This window comes from Rhinolophus sinicus, linkage group LG01, assembly GCF_036562045.2.
Source record: "Rhinolophus sinicus isolate RSC01 linkage group LG01, ASM3656204v1, whole genome shotgun sequence".
NCBI lineage: Eukaryota > Metazoa > Chordata > Mammalia > Chiroptera > Rhinolophidae > Rhinolophus > Rhinolophus sinicus.
In genome coordinates, this window is record NC_133751.1 from 193,296,035 (window position 1) to 193,319,193 (window position 23,159).

Sequence of the window (23,159 nt, forward strand, 5' to 3'; positions counted from 1 at the left end):
CCTCCCATCTGTGAATGAGTCCGCAGATGAGGATTTTCTCACAGGGTCGGGGCGAGGCTTAGAGGAGAAAAAGCTTGGAAAGCACAGTGCCTGGCATGTAGCAGACACCCAGTGGGCACTTCTCATTCACTAGATATTGAGATGCCCATGCCAGTCTCCAGCACGGTGGTTCCACCACTTCTCAGCCTATTGACATGTGTCATCCTGCTGGACCCCAATTCCACCCTGGCCTCCACACCCCATCAATGGGGGACCCGCTCTTTGCAGACACCAGGCAGCCAGGTCTGCCCCCAGCAAGAGAAAACCTCCAGCATCTGCCTCCCGGGCCCCCCAGGCACCCCCTTCCAAGCCAGCCATACCAGTGCAGGGGCACCCCTCCGCTGTTCTTCAGGGCCAGGAGCACCACAGAGGGTGGGGCTTCTATGGGCGCTGCTCCAAAATTGAAGTCCAGCTTCAGTGGGGTGAAGACAGGGGGGATCTGGTTCGTGCTGGGTGGGGCAGAGAAACGGGCTCAGAGATGGGCATGCGGACAGGGTGGGGCCCTCCCTGGGTGGCTGGCTTGGCGCGCATCTCCCCACAGGTGGGAATTAGAGACTCTGGGACTCAGGGGCAGGGTGGGCTAGCACTTCCGGTCTCAAGCCAATTCCTGCCTTCTCCAGGCCCCTCCAGGGATGGGCAAGAATTGGCAGGGAGATAGAGAGCCATTTCTTGGACTGGGCCTGGTGCTGGGAATGTGGGCAGAGAGCTCCAAGAATATCCTCAGATACGCTCGGCCCCTCCCCCAGGCCCAGCTCACCTGTGCCGCGTGGGCACCTTGTAGGTTAGCTCCCAGGGGGTGGGGTCACGTGCCAAGTAACTGTTGAACGTATCCAGGGAGAAGAGGTGCCACAGATGCTTCCGGGTGATGCCCTGGGCGCTGCCCATGGAGCAGGCATCCAGGATGGAGAGTAAGGGGTACACGGCGGTCAGGAAGACTCGACACAGCTCCTGTTTCTCCCCAACCGTATTATCTGGGGGACAGGGATGCAGAAGAGAGGAGTGGGCTTACCTGCTGGCTCCCCTGGCAGGATGCGCAGGACCCCTGGACCTTTGCCAGGGGCAGCAATCTCCCAGGGTGGGGACATTTCCAACAACAGACAACCTTTGTCTGATACTTTCACACACCAGGCAGGGTCCTAAGTGCTTCACACACACCATTGTATTTAATGTGCACCAGGATTTCCAGGCAGGAATTCCCGCCTGTTCTCAGGAACTTTTTTCACTTTCCCATTCCCGAATCCTGAGATATAACCTGTTTTCTGTTCTCCACAATGAAATTTTCCACAAAGTAACAGCCGATACTACCAACCACTTGGGTTCAAGGAGCCGATTTTCCCGATTTCCTGACCAACTTTTCTCGAGATTCGGGAACAGGAAAGCAAAAAAATTTCCTGAGAACGGGCGGGAGTTCCCACCCAGAAAACCTAGCGATAAACAGGGAAAATGTCTAAGAGATACATTGTGAGTAGTATGTTTATTTCCCATTGTGGGTATCACTGGTTCAAGGAGCCGATTTTCCCAATTTCCTGACCAACTTTTCTCGGGATTCGGGAATGGGAAAGCGAAAAAAATTCCTGAGAACGGGTGGGAATTCCCGCCTGGAAACCCTCATGTGCACTGTTATTTGTGTGCAAACTAATGCTTACTAACAGCTTTATTGAAACATAATTTATATACCATAAAATTGACCCTTTTAAAGCATACACTTCAGTGCTTTTGTATATTCACAGAGTTGTGCAACCATCACCGCTATCGAATTTTAGAACATTTTCATCACCACGAAAAGTAGCCTGGTACCAAGTAGCTGTCACTCCCCACTCTCCCCTCCCCCGACCCCTGGTAAATCTAATTTCTGTCTCTAGAGATTTGCCCATTCTAGATGGTTCACATAAATGGAATCTGTGGCTTTTTGTGACTGAATTCTTTCACTTGCATAATGTTTTCAAGGTTCATCCATGTGGAAACCTGTATCATTACTTCTTTCCTTTTTCTTGCCTGTGCATCACTATTATCCCCATTTTACAGATGTGGAAACTGAGGCACAAGGGCGTTAAACAGTTTGCTAAGATTACATGGCTAATAAGCACTGGGGCCAGGACCCAGTCCCAGGCAGTCTGGCTCAAGTCTACATTCTGAGCCACCCTTCTGTGCTGCCTTGGATAACTCCTAGCGGCCCCAGGGCAGGCTGGGAATAACTCCATTCTACAGAGGAGGAGGCTGGGGCCCAGGGCGGCTGAGGGTTTGTCTAAGCTCTTACAGTAAATTAGCACAGCTCCACACTTTTTGCGTTGAGTCCTCCACAGCTCAGGCACCCCATACAGGGACACCCACCCAGACAGAGGTGGCTGGTATGAGGCACACACACCAGACACCCAAAGGTGCACCCTTGCATGCTCACACTCACTCTGCTAGTTCTATCTGGACCATCCAAATCTCCCCACCCACGTCCTGCTCACACAACCCTGCCTCTTTCCTCCAGGGACTGACTCTCCATGCCAGCTGACCCAGGTACCTCTGTGGGAGAGGAGAGAGTAGCTGATGGTCCAGGAGTACTGGAACCGGTGCTTGGGACAGGCAGTCAGGCAGATGGTGTCCTGGGATCGGGGTGGCATTTTCCCCTCTGTGCGGTCCAGCTGAAGAGCTGCTCAGGGATGAGCCAGGTGGGGTCAAGGGCATAGAGGGTTTGAGTGCAGTCCAGAGAGGCTCGGCCTCTCCTCCTGACCCTTCCCAGACACCCTCTGCAAGGCCAGCAAAGCACTGGCTACCAAACAGGCTCTGAGCCAGAAAACGGGGAGCAGAATCCTTCCTCCCAGACCAAGATGGAGGGGACCTGTCTTTGTGCCATCGGCACTTGCTAAACACTTTGCTCCACCTAGCAGCCTGTGAGGTAGGTGCCACCAGTAGCCCCATTTTACAGATGAGGAAGCTGAGGCTCAGAGAGGGCCAGCCCAATGCCATCCATCTAGAAAGTTGAAGCACCTAGGTTTAAGTCCTGCTCTGCCTCCTCCCAAACCATGGTCTGATGAACCATCTTACTCAGTGCCCCTCACTGCCCATCGCCCTGACCCCAGTCCCAGCCCAGGCCCAGTACCAAGGGGGTCATTGCTGATGCCCTCAGGACTGCATTGTTCCAGGAACAGGTGATAATGGAGGGTACAGTTGCCTTCATTCAGGAGAACCAGCAACCTGGACTGTTGGCTGTTCACCATCACATTCCCAAAGTCCAGCTCCTTCTCCTTTACCTGAGGGCCAGAGTCAGCCAGCCGGGGTGGGGGCTCCCCCAGGCCCACGGCTCTGGCTTTCCCACCCCTGGCCTTAGAGAATCCCTGAAGAAGGGCAGGTCCAGGGGTGCGGACCAGGGGCCAGAAAGCTACCACCCCTGCCCTCTTAGAGTTGAGAGCCCTGGGTGCCCAGGCCTGTGCCCTGGCCCCCAGCGCCCCACCCCAACCTGGAAGCCAGGGTTCTCCCACTCACAGACAGGCTGCTGCTGATGCCCATGCCCACCAGCCGGATCATGTAGTGGGTGGTGGTGGGGGGCTTGGTGTCTGGGGGCAGGCCTGCTTCCCAGACCCACACCCCCACTCGAAACAAGTACTTGGTCTCCTCCAGGGGGCTGAAGGTCCACGTCAGCGTCTGTGGTCACAGAGATTATCCCTGTATGGGGGTCTCCGGGAAACCCCCACCCGGAGTCCTGGCTGTCTGAGGTCCCACTGCAGGACATCAAGCTGTGGTAACCCTTTCTGAGTGTTTTACCTTGTACCAGGCACTTTACACACATCGTGTATTATATTATCACCCTAAGCCTCTCAACCCTTTATCTCTACCAGGTAAGTGGTATTCTTTTAGTGCCTCGTTTTCTAATGAGAAACCAGAAACTCAGAGAACTGGGGTAACTTGCCTAAGTTCAGACAGCTGGTGAGGGCACTTGGTGGGAGCTGGGTGTGGACCTTCAAGGCTGACTCCAGGCCTTCAAGGCTGGCTCTTGCTTCACCTCATTGATTACTACCCCTGGCTTCTTGCAGAAACCCTGTGTTGGTGGTTTGTGGCCCAAGTTTGGCCTCCCAACTAGTCTATAAACCCTAGGCAAGGATGGGGTCTGCTAGTGTGTGTCCCAGCCTGTGCCCCCCTCCACATGGCCAATGGCACCTCTAGGAGTCCCTTTCCTCACCCCTTAATGATAGCCACCCATTTAGCCTCAAATCTAGCTGCTCCAAACCACCTCCCAGTGAGCTCACGGTTTTGGGGACCATAGATGGAGAGTGGACTTGCCCCTGGGCAGTGGCATCAGAAACCCTGGTTTAAGTCCTAGCTCTGCACCTCCTCCTAATTTATAATCTTAGTAAATAGACTTTTCTTCTCTAAGTCTCAGGTCTGTCTTGTAAAATGGCAGGTGCTGATACTGGTAATCACACCTACTTATAAGGCTGGGAGGTGACCATGGATTGAATGGGAGGTGACCATGGATTGAATGGGAGGTGACCATGGATTGAATGGGAGGTGACCATGGATGGAATGGGAGGTGACCATGGATGGAATGGGAGGTGACCATGGATGGAATGGGAGGTGACCATGGATGGAATGGGAGGTGACCATGGATTGAATGGGAGGTGACCATGGATGGAATGGGAGGTGACCATGGATGGAATGGGAGGTGACCATGGATGGAATGGGAGGTGACCATGGATTGAATGGGAGGTGACCATGGATTGAAAGGGAGGTGACCATAGTAAGCCTGGCTCAACAGACATGAGTAAGAGATGATAGTGGGGGTGAGGGCAGCGGGTACCCCTCCCTCCAACCCTTGGCAGTGGGACATGGCACTCACGAGGTTCTCACTGGGCTGGATGAGCCCCCTGGCAGGCTGGACAGCCAGTATCTTTCGGTGCTGCTGGGAGACTCTCCACTCAAATTCCAGTGGCAGACGCGAGGGGTTGCGGAAGGTGAAGAGGCTAGCGGAGCAGCAGCCCACCTGGGTGGGCTTGAAGAAGACGGTTTTGTGGGTGTCCAGCTTCAGCTGCAGTGGCTCTTCCCGGCTCTGCATGCTCACCTCCTGGGGCCAAAAGAGGGAGGACAGTGCCTGGACCTCACCCTGCAGTCCTGGCTCCCCAAATGTTCAGGAAGTCATGGGTGGGCAGATTTCCCTCTTGGAGAAAGCAGCCCTATGCCAGCCTGGGCATGGGCAGCTTCTATCAAAGGCAGGGTGTCTCGGGACTGACCCAGGAGATGGTTCTAGAAAAGAACTCAGGGACTAAGAAAAGATGTACAGACCATTTCATGAGCCAGACATGGGTCCATACCCTGGACCCTTTCCCTGACCTGGCCCAAACACGCCTCCACCACCTGCAGATAAGTCTTGCGTGGCCCCTGCTCTTTCCTGTGGGAATCTGCACCCTTTTTCTCATCCCGAATCCCATGAGGTGGACAGGCAGGACCCTAAGTGTTGGGAGAGCTGTTCACAGATGTGGTGAGAGGTCCTCTCCCTGCCATGTCACGTCTGGGAGAAGGACTAGCCCCTTGTCTACTTTAAGTGAGCTTCAGAGGCCAACCCCAGAATGTGGCTTTGAAAAGGGAAGCCCCAGACTGTGGCCCACGCCCCAGGACCCAGCCCCTGACCCATGCCTCCCACCTTGAGATACTGGGGAGAAAAATTGAACTGCAAGTAGAAAATGTGCTGCTTCCAGGAGTTGCCCTTGGGGTAGGTAGAGACGAGAAAAATCTGGTGGGCTCCAGGGGCCACAAGGCCTGAGGTGGGCCTCAGGGAGATGTCCGAGCTGCTTTTGGGGGCCAGGTTGAAGGTCAGCAGCATGGAGCCTCTGTTGGTCAGGAGCAGGCTGCGGTAGGAGGGTTCACTGGGAGACACTGCAGGAAACAGCTGGGGTACAAGAGAAAAGGGACCCATGCTCAGACCCACATCCCCACCCACCTCAACAAATACATTCAGGGAAGTCCATGTGGGCTTGGGTGGCGCCGTCTCTAAGGAGATCCAAGATGCCTCCATGCATCCCAGTCAGCGCCCTGGAGCAGAGAATGGGGGAGGCCACAGCCAGACCCCCCAAAATGCTTCTGTCTTCCGGAGACCTCCACACAGGGAGATGGAGTGGCCACGGGAACTGGCCCTAGGATCCTCCGAGGGGCCTCCAAAACTCCTCCTCAAGGTTAAGTAAGAGTTCTTTCATTTCAGGGTGTCCTCAAACCATCTTCTGGAGAACCCACTTTCAGAGATCCTGGTCCAGGAGTGTCTGAGGCAAGTAGCCTCTTCTAGGTGATTCTCCTGCAGGTGGCTGGGAGAACCCTACTTTGACGAAGGGAAAGCCCCCGCAATCCCAGCTTCCAAACACTCCTTACGCATCTAGGCTGTGGTCAGCACCAGGCGAAAAGCTGAGCAGGCTATAGAACACAAGGCCTGAAGTTGCTGACCAGGGTGCCCCATCCAGCTGGACAACAAGTGCACTGCACGAGGCATTAGGGAGCAACTCGGGCCCAGAATGTGCTGGATGGCGGTAAAGGTCACAAACCGCTGGGAGGAACTGGCCAAGGGAAAGGGACAGGGGGTCACTGAGGAGAACCCGGAGCAGTCAGGGGGGACTTCAGGAAGGGGCGCGCTTGAGCAGAAGTGTATCTGGTAGGGGGAGTAGGATCGCCCCAAGTATATTCTCCAAAAGTGGTGCCTTTCCAGCAATATGAGGCATGAGGGTAGCGAAGACGGGTGAAAGGACTGATGACATCACCAAAGGAGAAACCAGAATTGGCACTTGGCCACCTAGCCCAGGGCCTACGCCTTCATGCTCTCTAGCATCCTGCTGCTCAGAGAGGAGGGGCCCGGGAAGAAGGGGTGACTCCAAGGGATCGGCTCTGCGACCCTACCCGAGGCCTGGGTGATCCCCAAGGGCAGGGACTCATGGTGTGGTGAGCTATCTGTAGCAGGTTTAACTGGAGCGTTAAACCTGAGAGGACCAGAGAATGTTCCGATGGAGCAGGCAGGAGCCAGCGGTCTGAGTCCGAGACTCCCCCAGTCCCAGTGCCGCAGCCCAGGAGAGCGTCCTCAGCTGGCCCAGAGCCCCAGGAGCTGGTGGTGAGGAAGTCGGGATGGCCAGGGAGGGTGCCAGGATGTGTTTCTGAGGCCATCAGAGAGGGAAGAGGGACCTGCAAGCCGCAGCAGAAGCCATGCTCCCCAGTCCCACTCCCACGGCCGCCGGGGCCACTCTCACCTTGGGGACGTCCAGGGAGTACTGGGGGACGTGGTGCTCCAACCCAGAAGCATAGCTGTGGCCTCGCGCCCGGAGTGTCAGGTTCCAGGACGGGCACACGGTGCAGTCGACCTCGATGTTACTGAAGCTCTGCAGGACCTGGAGGGGGGGCGGGCCCAGGGAGAAGCTCAGGGCCCTGTGTCGGACCCTGAGGGGCGCCCCAGCTTGCTCCCTGCACTGCAGGCGTCCTACATCAGGCACAGAAAGGAGGGACTCCCTGGGAAGACAGGGTAGAGAACAAGTCATAACAGCCTCTCTGGCTGTGCGCCAGGCCCAGCACGGAGCACTCAGCAAACACGCCCTTTACTCCTCACGCCAGCCCTAGGACGTGCTGTAGGAACGTGCTTAGAGAGGCACTGGCCAATAGAAATATAATGCAAGCCACAAATACGAGTTGCAAACATAATTTTAAAGTTTCTGGTAGCCACATTAACGAAGTGAACCACATGAAATAAATTTCAATAATATGTTTTATGTAACCCAATAGATCTAAAATCTTATTCTAACATATAATCGATATATAAGGGATTCGTGAGATATTTTACATTCTTTTCGTGCTAAGTCTTCGAAATCCAGAGTCTCTTACCCTTACAGCATGTCTCAGTTTGGACCGGCCACATTTTTAAGTGCTCAGTGGTCACATGTGGCCAGTGGCTGTCATAATGAACAGCACAGGGCTAGAGCATGTAGCCTAAAAATCTGACAGCCAAGGCAGGTCTCATTCCTACAAACTTCCACATCCCTCCACTGCCAAGATATTAGAACGAAGGCGATTAAAGACTTGGCTTTGGAAAGCCTTCTCAAAAGTTCAGATATGACGCCAAGTTTATAGGTGAAAAGACCCAGGCTCAGAGACATTAAGGGACTTGTCCAAGGTCACATGGCTGGTAAGCGTCTCTGATCTTGACTGCACCGCTCTACTCTTCTCTCGGCCCCAGCACCCAGGCCACGAGACAAGAACGGCAGGGTGGGCATAGCTGAGAAGGGAGGGAAAGGGCAGGACCACCTGGAGAGGAGGAGTGACGGGCTTCTGGGACTGAGGCTGAGCTAGGGACAGCCTGTGCTCCAAGTGTCCTGGACAAGGGAAGCTGTGCTAGAAGCCCCTCACCCCATACACATAATTACCCGGTGCCTCTGACTGCGCCTGGTCCCTGCCCGCGGCTCTATCCTACTTCAAGGACTGAAAGAGAATCCAGGAGCCCCTGTGCACCAAACTTCCCCCAAGGGCTGACCCCAGCTGAGTTCTCCCCGTTGGAGGGAGAGGATTGATCCTGCAGCACCCCTCTGTCACCCCTCTGCCCCCACCCTGCATTCAGGCTCTGCGGCAGAGAACCAGCCTCCCCGTCCCTTCTGGCTGCACACACCTTATAAACAGCAAAGGCTTCGAGCTCCACAATGTAGAGGCAGTTAGGGTGAGGCGGCTGGAAGTGCAGGCGCATGGCCATGGACTTGAGCGGGGGCACGTCACAGGTTTCTGGGGTCACCCAGAAGGGGCAGTTAGACCTGCGTGTCCAGACCACGGTGACCTTGCCCTTGGTGTGGTTCATCAGGCACACGGGGACAGGGTTGGGGTCCTCGGGCCCAGGGCAGGCACCAAAATCCACCTCAACAGGCTCTATGCTGACGGGCGGGGGGAAGATGGCCAAGTCGCTGGTGCCGTCCAAGAAGTACTCAGTCATGGGGGGGATGGGGGGATACTGTAGGGCTGGCATGTCTTCCAGGTCCTGCGTGGGGGGAGACAGGTGGGTGGGGGTCCCACTGCCATTCCTCCTACACGCCCCTCATCTGCATGCTCCTTTCTGGGAAAGGCTACATACAAGAGCTCCATACAGGTCACCCCCACAAGGCTCTGGGGGAACAGGGCTGCCCAAGACTTGCTAGAGAAGGGCGATGAATCTGGGGCGGGGTAGCCTGCCCTGGGGGCCCCGTGGAATCCACCGAACCTCCATGGGAATCATGAGGGCCCCATTCTCATCCTGCACCAGCTTCTTCTCGCTCAGCATGAGGCCCAGGATGTCCGGGGGATAGAGCGTCAGGCCCCGCGCCAGGTGTGTGCGGTACCAAGACAGGTGCTGAGGCCTCAGGATGGCTGGCTTTGTGCTGTCCGAGTGGCAGGTCCCGATCAGGTCCAGGAACAGTGGGTCCTGTGACATTTGTTCATGTGAGGCTACATTTCAGGCCCCACTTGCCACCGTGGCCAGGCACCACCTGGTCAGGGCACAGTTTGTATGACCTTGCCCGGGGGCCTGGACTGAGGTACTCACTTCAAGGCTCTTGGCCCTGCACGTGCTGTGGGGGGTGAGGTCCATCGCCCACTCCCCCCAGCAACAGCAGCAGAAGAGGCCCCAGCCTGGAGCAGCCGGGGCCAGACTGGCACACCCACCTGGCTCAGCGTGAACCTCACGTACCTCTGGCCGTGCTTTGGCTCCAAAGCCAGGCTGGGGCCCTGGAGGAGATGATCCAGGCAGACATCCCCAGAAGTTCCAGAATGTGGGGGTGAGCACCAAGCATTTGTCTTCATCAGTGGGCCTCAGATTGGCCCCTCTAGTTCCCAGGGGAGCCCCTCCTTGCCCCGCCCCCACCACTCACTTGGTGGTGGATAAGACAGGCCACCCGCCGAAAGTAGATGATGGGGTGAGTGGGCTGGAAGGCACAGTGCAGGGTCACGCGGGCCTTGCCCACCAGGGTCCCGAAGGTAGGGCTGATGCTAAAGACACTCTCCTGGCAGTCAATGGCAAACTGGAAGTGGGCTGTGCAGTCCGATTTATTCTCAATCCACAGGGGCTGTTCTGACCGCTCTCCAAGGTTAACCCAGTTGAAATCGATGCAGTAGTGCTGCAGAGATACAGCAGGACCTGGGCGTAGGAGATGGGGTCCCCGTGAGTGGGCGCTGCCACCTTGGTGGGGCTGGAGTATCAGCCTCCCCAAGGGTATCTCAGAAAGGGTCCCACCGATGGGAGGTGGTGCTGCCTGGAGACAGAAGGCCAGGCTGGAAAGGAGACGGAAGACCCAGCAGCCTGAGCAGACCTCCAGGTCACCAGGGGTGAGGGTGGGAACATGATCTCCCCGTGTCCACACAGGATTCCTCACTGAGCCCACCAGGGGGCAGCAGACACCCAGGCTGAAGGGCAAGGAGGCACCGCTCTTAGGAGCAGGCCAGCAGCCTTTCCCACTCTCAAGCATGGGCTGCTCCTGTCCCCAGGGAGTGCAGCGTCCTGGGGTTGCCAGTACCTCTACAGAAACCAACGACTTTGAGCAGGGTTTGGGCGGCACAGCCAGAGGGTATAATGGACAAGTAGTCCATGGTTCTGACATCCAAGGTGTCAGGGTGGAAAAACACCGACACATATTTCTTCTCTCCTGGGGGCACGATGCCAGAGGTTGTGGGGCACGAGAAGGCCTGGTCTTTAGTCAGCATGTCTGGGGCCACTTCAATCTTGAAGGGGGCACTCACCTGTGGGGCCAGCAGAAGACAGCAGGGGTCAGATCACAGGGTGGGGAAGTCTGCTATTACTGAAGTGCCCAGCCCAGGGGGGCAGGGCAGCTAGCATCCAACTTGTGCCCCACTTGTCAGCTTTCAGTGTGAACAATGCTGCCTCCACCAGGAGGAAGGAAGGAGCCAAGCAGTGTGCTTTGCATGGGGACCGACCAGAAGGGCACTTTCCCCCCCAAAGGTACCATAAAGGCTGTGGTCCTGGGGTCAATACAGTCTTAGGGCTGCTCTTGGGGGTCAGGGAATACTCCAGCTCAGCTCTAGCTGGGAAGAGAGGGAGATACCTGTTGATGCATGTGTGTATCAACAGACATAGGTTATGTGAGGCTTGGAGCCAAAGATATGGGAAGCGGGGGCGTTCTGTACAGGGAGCGGATTTCAGGAATACTCAGCTCTGTGGTCCCGAGTCCTTCTTTCACTCCCCCCACACGCACAGGACACATACCATCAATGGGTTATACAGCCTGATCTGCCTCTTGGCAGTGCAGCCCACAGCCACGGAGCCAAAGTGTAGCACTTTCTGGAAGCCCTCAACATCCTGGTCCTCTGGTCGCTTCTGCTTTATGCTCACCAGCAGCTGGGCACATTTGGCTGGGGCAGAGATAGGGGCGTATTGGGGAGAAACCCACCAGGGCCTCTGTGGCCCCACGCTGAACAGCCCCTCAAAGAAGGTATGTGTCCCCAGGGACACACTCATCTGTGACACCAAGGAGGGTAAGGAAAAGGCAAAACCTGCAGGGCTGGGGGGAGGGAAAGAAGCTGGAGGTACTGTGGGGGCCAGGCCAGGGAGGAAAGTGGGGTAGCGGGGCACGCTGAGGCTTTGAGACCCAGGGAGGTGCAGCAGGTGGGTTCTGTGGCCAGGTGAGAGGTCGGGCCTCACCCGTAGCCTGCAGCTGGATGCTACTCTTCTGCTTGCTGTTCTCCCCATACCAGCACGTGGCCTGAACTTCGTAGATGACAGCCATAAGAGGCTGAAAGGTCACTTTGATCTGGCATGTCTGGCCTGGCTCCAGGAGTCCTGTGGCGGGCAGCATCTGGAATGGGCCGGAGAACTCCCAGGTGAAGAAGGTGGGCAGGTCCCTGGAGGGTGGGGCAGGTCAGAGCCACTGAGCTCATTCTGATCCCTGTCCCTGCTTTAGAGGGCAGACACGCCGTGCAGCCCTCTTTACTCACCCCCCCCCCCACTGCTTTCCCCCACCGGACATGGCTGTCTCTCCTGCTCCCAGCTCTCACTCTCTGCACCTGTGAGCCTCAGCCACTCCCCTCACCCTACATTGTCCAGGCTGAACCAGGCCTCGGCCATGTCCCCCAGGGCACACATGGGCAACTGCAGGGACGGTGGGCAGATGAGGTTATGGCAAGGCAGGGTGGCCCTCAGGTCCACACAGAACGTTCCCTCTTCTTTCTCAAACCACAGCTGGTCCTTGTACTCCTTCTGCAGCACAGGGGTTGGGGACAGAGGCAGGTCAGCATCAGTGGTACCTGGGTGGTACTCAGGAGCCACACATCCCACTCCAGACCTTGGCCATCCCCCCAACACAACCACTGAGGGGTGGAACACGCTGTGGCCCTCCATCTCAGTCTCCGAGGAGAGGATCAGTTATCTGTGTTCCATCCCTGTCTGGGTCTCAGAGATATGGGGCCTCTTTTGAAGAGAACAAAGTATTTGGGGGGACAATTTTGAGAGCAGGAGGAGACCAAGGAACCTGGGGCTCTCTGATGGCACATATAGTAAGTAGCACAGCCTTTCTGCCCCTATAATGTACAACTGGAAATCCACTCTGTCTAATGAGTTTAGGGTCTGACCTTTTCCAGGGCTTCCCAAGCTAGAGCTTTTGCCACAGTTGGCAGGATGTGTGTGTGGTGGGAGAGCTCCTTTCTGTGCTGCCAGTTCCGAGGTCACTCGCCTGTGTCCCCCACTGCCCTCTGCTTGCCATGGTGGACCTTACCTCCTCCAGAGGCCGGAAGATGATGGGGAGAGTGAGGGTTATGCCCGGGCTCAGGAGGATGGGCTGAGGGACGACTGTGAAGAAGAACTTAGTCTTGGGGGGCCTGCAACAGAAAGCCAGGAGACAAGCACTTCAGGGTTAGGGCTCAGAAAACGAGAAGGGGTAGACAGATCAAGGAAGACCCTGGAAAGCTCAGTCCTTGGGACCATGGAGGGGCAAAGACAGGGGCTCTGTCACAGGAGGCCCTGTCTCCCTCGTCTTCCAACTCTTCTAGCAGATCTTCACTCCAGGATGTCAGGGCACCAACCAAAGAGATATAGGGGCAAGGGAGCAGCACCTGATGCCCATGGTGATTATGGGGACAGGGATGGGGAGGCTGCCCTGATTTAACCAAATCCTTGAGTGCTTAGCTGGGGGAAACCAAGGAGGGAACAGAGGTGCCAGGGACGCTTTTCAAATCAGAGACCTCGGAAGAGGTACAGAGTTCTAGGGTGGGTCAAAATTGCAGATACTGTAGCCTTTAGGAATTTTAATAAGATGACGATGTTACCAAAAACTCTACACCAATAAATGTGAAAGTTTAGATGAACAAACATATCCCTAGGAAAGCATAACTTACCAAAACTGACTCAAGATTACACAATAAATTTTATGGCCATCCTACCGAAAATCATCAAAGAAATTGAATTAAGTATTCAAAAATCTTCTCATAAAGAAAATGCTCAGCCAAATGGCTTCGCAGAAAGTCCTACCGAGCATTGGAAAAAATAATTCCAGCCTTATCTTCCCAATAATATAAAACAAGAAAATACTCCCAACATATTCTATGAATCCATCACAATGTTGTTACCAAAACTTGACCAAGGCAGAAGAACGAAAAATTACAGGCCATTATCACCTATAAACAAAATGTCAGCCAAAAGAATTTAGCAATGTATAGAAAGAATACTCAATTATGACCAAGTTGGACCTATTCTAGATGTACATATGGTTGGTTTAACATAGAAAATCAATGAATTCACCATATTAACAAATTACAAGAAAAAGGAATCAGATGAGCATCTAAATTTTAAAAATATGAAATAAACTTCAACATATGCTTATGAGAAAAACTCTCAGCAACCTAGGACTAGAAGGGAAAACTTCCTTACCCTGATAAAGTCTGAGGGAAAAAAAACTGCAGGAAACATTCAAATTAATGGTGAAACAATGGACTCTTTCACTTTGAGATTATGAACAAGGATACTTTCTATAACCACTCCTGTTCAACACTTTCCAATTTAACAGTGCAATCAGGAAGGACAAAGAAAGAAAAGTGTGATTTCCATATAAAATATGTGTACATAGGAAAAAAATAATTAATGATTAAATTATTAGACTTAATAAGAGGATTCACCACGGTTTCTGGACACAAAAAGGTTACGCACAAAACATCCATATAGAAAACGACTTTTAAAAAAACTAGGAACAAGCAGAAAATGAAACAACTTTAAAAGATAACATATACAACACCATCAAAAATATAAAATATAAAATACTTAGGAATAAAGCTAACTAAAGATGAGTAAGACATCTATGGAGAAAATTTTACACTTTATTGAGAGACATGAAAGAAGACCTCAATAAAGACATACTGTGTTCATGGAAGACTCAATTTGTAATGATGTCAATTCTCCCCAAATTGATCTATAGGTTCAATGAAATACCAATCAAAATCTCAAAAAGTTTTTATGTGTATGTGTGATCATCTGATTTGAAGGTTTATAGGAAAAGTTCAAAAGGCCAAGAATAGCCAAGACAACCTTGAATAAGAACGAAGTCGGAGGACTTACACTACCAGATATCAAGATTTACTGTAAGCTCAGAATGATATTGGCCCAGGGAGAGACAAGTAGATCAAGGGAACGAAACAGAGAGTTCCGCCTGGATCCATCATCTGCGGACACTTGACATACAACAGTGGTGGGGAAGATCACCAGAGAATGTATGAACTTTTCAATACATGGTGTTGAGACGACTGGACGTTTGGTTGAGGAAAAAAATGTCATTGGATCCTGACTTCAAACCATTCATGAAAACCAACTGCATATAGATGAAAGACAAAACTATAAAGTCTTTTAGAAGATAACTGTAGGAGAATATCTTCATGACCTAGGTGGGGTAAAGCAGGATTTCTTAAGCAAGATACAAAAACGCATCAAAAGCATCAACCATTTGATTCCTTTGAAATTAAGAACTTTTATTTTTCAAAAGACATGATAAAGAGAGGAAAAGACAAGTCACAAGGCACAAGGTGGGAGAGATATTCACAACACATAACTGACAAAATATTAGTATCCATGATTTAAAAACATCTATTTAAAAAAAGAAGATAATCTAATAGAAAAATGGGCACAGACTTAAACAGGGATTTCATAAATGAAATGGTCAATAATATATGAAAAGACACTCAATTGTATTAGTAATCAGGAAAATGCTAATTAAAACCACAACGAATTACCATTACTGGCAAAAAAAAAGAACGGTTAATCTTGACAATAGCAATTGTTGGTAAAGATGTGGAGGAATGGGAACTCTCATATGTGGCTGGTGGAAATATAAATGATCCAAGTACTTTGGAAAATCAAATCCCAATCAAAAGATTATCTTTTGGCTTTACCTACAAAAAACAAACATATACATGTTCTAAGGCACAGCAATTCTATTCCTATGTGTCTACCCTAGAGAAACTCTTGTACTTGTGCAACCAGAGATGTATACATGAATGTTGATAACAGTCCCAAACTACAAACAACACAAATGAGGAATAGGTAAATACATTGTAATACCATATAAGCATACACTGGAATATTATATTGCAACGAAAAAGGCTAAACTATAGCTGCACATGGATGAGCCTTACAAACACAATAGAGCAAAACAAAAGAGTTAAAATGCATATCATGTTATTCCATCTACATAAAACTTATAAAAAGGTAAAATTAAACTATATCATTTAGGGATGCAAACATAGGTAGTAAATCCATTTGAGAAAAGCAAGGAAATCATTAGCATGAAAGTTACGATAGTGGTTACCTTTATGGGTAGGGAAGGTGTTCCAACAGGGAGGGACACAGAATGGGAGAAAGTGAGCTTTGGACACTGTCATTATTCCATTATTTAATCTGTTTACGTGGGTTTCACTTTCAATAATTCTTCAAACTGCACATGTTTTATATACTCTTCTGATTTTATGACATTTTAAAGGGTTTTTTTTTTTTTGTTTTTTTTTTAAGAGTGCGTGCTTCAGGGCTTAGGGACTGGGTCTCTGACCCCTCATACTTGTACCTGTATTTCATCTTCTGGATTTTGAAGGATAGATTTTTCAGAACCAGGTTTTTGGTGATCTCCTGCCCTAGCTGCCAGCCTTTCCATTGCAGCTCCTCAGCCACCTCAATGCCCCAGACGACCCTCTTCTTCACTTTTCCTTGCTTCTTTGGGAAGCACATCCGAGTGTCTATGGAGCGGGTTGGCTGTTCAGTTGGCAGCGAGAAGGAAGGATGCATTATTGGGGTAGGATTCGAAGACCCAGAGAATGGGCAAACATCTCCCCACTTCCAGAAAGTAATGAATCATACCACCCCTCACCCCTGGAAGATGGCCTGAAGAGAGAAGGTGAGGGGGAGGCAGGCCCTGGAGCCAGATCTTACCTCTTCCAAGCTCGCTGGAATGGTTTTCCAACTAGATCCCCTGCAACCCTGCCCCCGAAGCCTTCCCTGGGCCACCCCATCTGGCCATTACATCTGGCACACTGAGCAGTCTTGGCTGGCCTGTTCTGTGCCTCAGTGCACCCCCAGATGCTGCTTCCTTCTCCCCTCCTCCCCATCCTACCCCTTCACTCCAGAAGCCTCTCCTAGTCAGAGTGGTCTAGCCCAGGCGCTTTTCTACACCACGGGGACACTCCCTCGCCCACCCCTCAATTGGTGGAACAGAGGAAGGAGCCTATTTGCCCGCGACCAACCTCCACCCCATGCCCTGACTCTAGGGTCACTCCAAGCACTGCTTCTGATGATGCTAGGTGACATGTGCCAACAATTCTCATCTATAATGGAAAACCCTTTCATGGACTTATCCCTAATCCCTATCTATTTGAGCAGAGAGGGGAATGGAGAAACTCCTAGGGTGCAAGTTGAAGGGAGGACAAACGGGGTGCCTCTTTCTACCATAGCCATTGCTATGAAGGCTCAATTCAGTGCCATTTTATTTTATCTTTGACCATGTACTGCTTTCATATGGTTACATAATGTAAGGGTATATTCATCTGCTCAACAAATATTTATTGACTCTCTATTATGAGCCGGACACTGAGCCAAGCGCTACAATAGTGAACAAGAATGACAAATCCCTCCTCTCTTGGCGCTTACACTCTCAGTTTCAATATTTACAGAGAGTGTCGGAAAGCCGATGTAGTATTTTCTTTCCCAATTTGCCCATGGAGGAAAGGTGGCATGGGTGAGTATCAGCTGATACATCAGTCAGATCCAACCAGGAAAACAGAAGCCACTCTGGTTTTTTAAAACAAGGAATTTAATGCACAAACAGGGGATAGTGAAGTAACCCCTAAGTGAGGAACATTAAGACGCTGCTACTACACCTAGGTTAGGGGAGGTGGGCGGGTTCGTAGAGCCCAGAGGCCAGTCTGGGGGGTGGGCTTGGAATCACAGGGAGATGCAACTGCTGATGGAGACACTGTCAAAAGCAGGGAGGGTGGAAAAGAAATGTCCTGGCTTCTCCCCTCCTGCCACCTTCCAATCTCCTGCCAGCTCAGAGCAGAGCAGGGAAGGGCAATGAGTGACGCTGAGGGCAAACAGGCCCAGGATGGCACAGAGGGAAGAGTGAGATGACCCCCAGTCCACAGGGAGGCAAGTGCAACCACCATCACATCTAATGAGACATGAGAATCCACAAACACAGACACACACTGCACCCAACACAAAGCCATACCCCACAGCCACATCCCCAGACAGCCGCCCTTCCCCCTCCCCTGCCCCTATGCTGTTACAGAGAGACAATCCCGAGAACTGCCAAGAGCAAGCAACATAAATATATTGGTCACACACAGTCCTAGGGGGACATGACAAGAAGAGCTTTCTGAGGGAAAAGAACGCTCCTGGCGCTTTATCAGCCTCCAACTCGCGTCTCCCTAGAGTTCTCCCTCCACCCTCCCCCACGATCACTCTCACTGGTCCCACCCCTCAGTCAGCTTGGTCCTCAGTCAAGGCAGGCTCTAGAGCTGGGGTTTAGACAGAAGAGTCAGGTCCTTTCAGACCTACCCCCTATCCTGCTACCCTTCCCCTGGGCCCTGGCCCTGCGACACCCTGCCCGCGCCCTGCCCCCAGCCCTGGATGTGTCCTCACAGGAGCACTGGCACTGCTGCTGCTGCAGACACTCATGACCGCACTGCTGCCAGTGATGGTGGGAACGGCCATTGTGCAGGCAGAGGCTTGATCGGGAGGCCACGGGGATATTCCCTGCTCTCCCTCGTCCTCGTGGTGGGGCTTGGAGCTGCCTGGATGAGCATCAGGTGCCTGGAACACAAGTCCCAGGGGAATACTGGCTAAGTTGGAGTTCCTGCCAGTTTGGAGCCTGGAAGAGGCCAGAGGAGAGACGGGAAGGTGATGAACGAGAGGCCGATGAAGTAGACTGGCCATAGCCATCATTGTCACAGTGGCAGGCCTGCTTCCCCGCTCTGGCAACACATATGAGGTGGCACCATGAGGAACAATGCTGAATACAAGATCCAGGGCTTTTCTTGGAGCCTAGAGACTCATCATTCAGGAAAGGCACTTGGAAGAGGGACCCTGCCCTCCATGGCCACACTTGGCATTTCTCAGCAAGCTCCCAGTGAGAGTTACTGAAGTATATGCATTACCTTTATCTGACTTTTACTGTCTGTTTGTTTCCTCTGAATGTATCTTGCCTCCTGTGAAAAGAGAAATAAGGGGCAAAGAAGAAGCAAATGACACTGACGCGTTCTTGGTCTTCTGAGTTTCCTCTATCAGTACATGACCTGTAGTCCAGGTTTAAAGTAAGCATTCATTGAAATAATGACTCAATTCAAAGTTAAATGAATCAACCTCTATAGCAAAAGGATCCATGGATGGACTACAGCTGGAAAGTATATGCAAATATGTATGCAAATGTTATAGGAAAATTATATGCAAAATGTCATGTGTATGGACATGTGCTCTTTTCCAGGGACAGAGTCCACAGCTTTCACCAAATGCTCAGAAGAGTGCTTAGCCCTGCACTAGGGGACATACAAGTGTCCCACCTGGCTCTGACTCCATCTCCTCAAATTCCCTCTTCCTTTAGCAGACTTCCTTCAGCACCCGCCCCCCAGGTGTGGCTGCCATATTGGACAGTATCAATCTAATACCTTTATGGAACATATGTACATTTTGAAGACTACTCAATATACTTTCCCACCTCTTCCAATAACAATCTCAAAATTAATAACAACTTCTACTGACATTTACTGAGAACTTACCATGTGCCAGGCAGTGTTGTAAAGCCTTCATATGTATTTTAATTCTTACAACAGTTTATAATTAGATGTGAATTGTCTTTTATTTGGCCTAAAATAATCTCTTTTCAGGTTTGGGGATTGGCTCCTTATTAAAACATACTATGCTTTAGTAAACCATTTTATGGTTATCATTTAGAAATTTACAAACTTCCGTTCAGACACTCTCCCACCCCCACCCCACCACCTATCCAGAGCAAAAGATTCTGTTGATTCAGTTTTTTCTAATCAGTAACATCTTCGAAACCTATGAAAGGGACTGTCTTAAATTAATTCATTCGTTCATTCATTCATTCACTCACAAAGCATTTACTGAGGACCTGTTAGGCATCAGACAAGACAGACAAGGACCCTACTTTAATTGTGAAGTGTACGCTTAAATAGAATCAAATAAATGCAAGATGGAGAGACAGAGCAGAGGGTCCTGTTGTTTTTCTGCTACTGGATGACTGTGTAGTCCTGCGCTGACTCATTAATGCCTGTCACTTCCGGGGATTCTACAGACAGCTCCTGCCTCAGGGCTCTGGAGAAGTCTCCAGTCAACACATGAAATATTGCAACAAGTGCGTAGAAGAGATGAGAGAGGATGGGGTAGAAAGCTGGTCTGGGCCATCTTAGGGTTTAGTGGAGCAAACACTGGTCCTGGAGCAAGGAAAGCTGGATTCCAGCATCTGCTTAGGTTCATTTGAGATGGGCAAGTTTCTCCAAATCCCGGAGCCTCAGACTCCTGGCCTGTATAACGAGGGTTATGCTGACTATCTCACAAAGTTGATGTGAAGCTCAAATGAAATAGAGTATTTGAAAAAGCCCCAGATAAACCTACATTACTATAATTAACAACCATAACTTCCACACTAGCCTGCACTACTCTTCCAAAAGGCTCACACATTTGCAATCATTGGGAACACACTGGGCAAGGACGCGGTGTTTTTTAATCCAATTTTCTAATCTTGAGGACTTAAAAATATATATTATCAGCTTCCTTTATTTTACTAACTTCCAACTTAAAAATTCCCAAAATGATCAGTGGAAAATGTGGCAGGTCTTCATGTAGAGTTGAGGGAGGAAGAAAAAGGTAAAAAAAAAAAAAAAAGGACATCATTTACTTAGAGCTGTTCCTCCTTTCTCTTCGGGATCCCCAGTCTGATTGATCTCACCCAAGTCTCAGTCCCACGGGACTCTCTGAAGGACATGAAAGGGACCCCTGGCCACTTCCCGGAGGAGACGGCCTCTCGGGGCAGATACCTTTCTTGGCCACTCGCGCCGCTCCCTGGGTCCCTGGGATCAACGTTCAAAACTCACACCACCGCCATGTTGTCGTCTCCATAGATACAGGACGCACAGGACGCAGCGTCTCCTGGTATCCCAGGGCAACGACGGCAGCCCGAATGAGTCATGGCTCAGAGAAGGCGAAAGCGCCGCCCAACTTTAATCCCTACTTTCATTTTTGATTTTCTGACTTTCCCTGCTAACAGTAATTGGGCTTCTACCAGTAGCAACATGGTACGTATAGTCCCTTAGTTGTGACGTCCCCGCAATCGTGACTTTAGTTGACGACCAAATTCATAGGAGGCTATTCCATGGACCCAAGTGGGTGTCGTTCCGGTTCTTCCCCGACACAGGTTGGTAACATTGGGTCAGAATTTCAAGCGGAACTTCATTCTGTGCTTGCAATTTCGCTAACTTAAAAGCAGCCCGTACCATTTCTTATTTGCATATTGCTTTGCAAATGGATTCCTTTTGCTGGTGGGAGAGAACGTGTCCTTATCTCCTGGCCAGCACAAAGCTAACTCTTGAAGGGATCTGAAGGTGAATGTGGGAACAAGGCATTGTTATACATCCTATGGATTTTTTGGAAGCCCATTCGTTCATTAATCTGTATGTGTGTGGTGGGGGCGGGTCTCGTTAGGTGAAGACTCCTTAGGTGAGTAAAACTGAGAATCTCAAAGTTCATTCATGGGTCATGGGCGATTAAAGACGTTTCACTACCCAGGACAGTGATGGGGGAAGGTGTTAAGCGGAGAAACCTGTGAGTTTAGGGGTAAACCAGAAAACAAACTCTCCTTTTGGGAAAGTTGAGGTTTACTTGTGAAAGGTAAAAGATGGTCTTTAATGACAAAGTGGCCTGAGTTGGCCTGGGACATCACATGGCCAGAGGCTGGCTAGACTGGAGGGAGGGGACAGGCTTGGGGGCCTGTTAAGTTATGCCACCACGATTAGATTTGGCGTTTTCTTGGGATCAAGGAATGTGGAACTCAGTGAGTTTTTCACTGGTTTTAATGTTATTCTCAGAATCTGAGACTTGTACTTTGGACATGACAATTTTTATGCTGTTTGTAATTTCTGTCATTCCCTTCTTGTTTTCCCTGAAGCTTTTTTCAAATGGTCAGCCTGACTCAGCTGGACCTACGAGACCTGTTTGTCCATTCTTAGGTCAAAAAGAATTAGGAGGCAGTTCCTCTGGGGGCAAGGCTTGGTGGTGGTCTCAGTAATCCCAGAGACAAAACCCCATGGAGGAGGAAATGCTCGGGCTAAGAGCCACACTTCTTTGTGCCTTTTCACTGGGAAGGTGTCCCTCCAGAGATCTGGCCAGCCCAAACCTCGGTGGATTCTGGAATTGGAACATTGAAAGGATATTCTTAGTAGGGCCCCTATGGTCCCCACTTCTGTGAGGTTCTGCCCACCTCCTGACTTTAACTGGTGTGATGTACTCCCAGGGAGAGGCCAGTGCTAGCTAGACTTTGCCCCAGGAGGTGAACAGCATGGAAAGAGGCGTGACAAGGGGTTGAGCCTGAGGAGGGGAGAGGAAACCAGGTTTGCCTCAGAAGTCTCCCTTTTTAGGAGCCCAGAATCCATGGGAGATAATGGATGCGGGGTCCTGGTGGTCATATCCTCCATAGATTCAAGAAAGACAATGGAGATGGGTACTGTTTGGTTCAAGGCTATGAACAAGGGTGAGTGATGATTCAGGAAATTGCGGAGGACCAGGACCTAGGAGAGAAGGAGGAAGGAGGATGGGTAAGAGATAGCCTCCACTCCTGGTTTGAGGCTGGTGATGGGTGTAATCAAAATAAAGCACACTCAGTGATCTGGGCTTCAGCACACACAAAAAATATTTTCTAAGCTTTTTCCCCACATTCCCATGCCACCCACCATTCCCTACCCCCTACCCCCCACCATGGAATAAAGAAGACTGTAGGTTGGGAAATCAGGCAGATCTGAGATTAATCCTGACTCTGCCACTTACTGGCTGTGTGACAGGGCAAATCACATGACCTCTCTGAGTCTCGGTTTCCTTATCTGCTACCTGGGGATAATTATCAAAAGGCTGGTGTAAGTACTGAGTAATCAGGCATGTGTAAAGTACTTGACACATGGAAGACAGTCAACAAAGTTAGACACACACACAAAGGTCACTCTCTAAATGGGAGGCCCCTATAAATAAACTACTCAGCCTGTGCACCTTCCTCTCCTATCACCTCCCAGCCTCTGCTGCACACTGGAGAGGCAAGAAGTTTCTCTTCTCTCTACATTCTCCTCTTATTTCTCTAGGAAAGAGGCTGCCTTGAAGCTCCAGGATGGAGAAAGACAAATGGAGATGCCAGGGTGATCTCATAGATAGCAAGTTAACCTAGCTCCAGCACTTGCAAAGCCCTCTCCCACCTTCCTTACCCTGCAACTCTGACTCAATTTAGACTGTTGATTCTGAAATCAGGTCTGTTTCCAAGGCTTATTTAATTTACAGGAAGGAGAGGAGGAAAGGCATCCTTTCACAGAAGCTCCTGACCTGAAATTAGTGGAGCAAGTCCTCTAGCCCAGTCTGAGGAGTGAAGAATGAGAGAAGGCTGCAGCCAAGAGGGCCACTG

At 50.9% G+C, this 23,159-nt stretch overlaps 1 protein-coding gene across 2 annotated transcripts in view; it reads right to left on the reverse strand.

Annotated features, from left to right (window-relative positions):
• The window catches only part of CFAP65 (cilia and flagella associated protein 65), a 33,666-nt gene extending 13,021 nt beyond the window's left edge, over nucleotides 1–20,645 (reverse strand). The window contains exons 1-20 of one of the 2 annotated variants that reach the window (XM_074313489.1): nucleotides 20,539–20,645; nucleotides 18,640–18,690; nucleotides 18,125–18,295; nucleotides 16,056–16,240; nucleotides 12,729–12,831; nucleotides 12,048–12,214; nucleotides 11,660–11,859; nucleotides 11,225–11,370; nucleotides 10,518–10,740; nucleotides 9,876–10,141; nucleotides 9,230–9,430; nucleotides 8,651–9,010; nucleotides 7,248–7,385; nucleotides 5,666–5,911; nucleotides 4,865–5,089; nucleotides 3,514–3,672; nucleotides 3,131–3,281; nucleotides 2,552–2,680; nucleotides 797–1,010; nucleotides 360–488 (exon numbers count right to left, since the gene is read on the reverse strand). In XM_074313489.1, the coding sequence (XP_074169590.1) occupies nucleotides 360–488; nucleotides 797–1,010; nucleotides 2,552–2,680; nucleotides 3,131–3,281; nucleotides 3,514–3,672; nucleotides 4,865–5,089; nucleotides 5,666–5,911; nucleotides 7,248–7,385; nucleotides 8,651–9,010; nucleotides 9,230–9,430; nucleotides 9,876–10,141; nucleotides 10,518–10,740; nucleotides 11,225–11,370; nucleotides 11,660–11,859; nucleotides 12,048–12,214; nucleotides 12,729–12,831; nucleotides 16,056–16,240; nucleotides 18,125–18,196 (3,314 nt within the window). In that variant the 5' untranslated portion in view covers nucleotides 18,197–18,295; nucleotides 18,640–18,690; nucleotides 20,539–20,645. Of the gene's footprint in view, nucleotides 1–359; nucleotides 489–796; nucleotides 1,011–2,551; nucleotides 2,681–3,130; nucleotides 3,282–3,513; nucleotides 3,673–4,864; nucleotides 5,090–5,665; nucleotides 5,912–7,247; nucleotides 7,386–8,650; nucleotides 9,011–9,229; nucleotides 9,431–9,875; nucleotides 10,142–10,517; nucleotides 10,741–11,224; nucleotides 11,371–11,659; nucleotides 11,860–12,047; nucleotides 12,215–12,728; nucleotides 12,832–16,055; nucleotides 16,241–18,124; nucleotides 18,354–18,639; nucleotides 18,691–20,538 lie in introns of both variants that reach the window. The other variant, XM_019741883.2, reaches the window with a different exon arrangement.
• Between the last annotated feature and the right edge of the window lie 2,514 nt (nucleotides 20,646–23,159).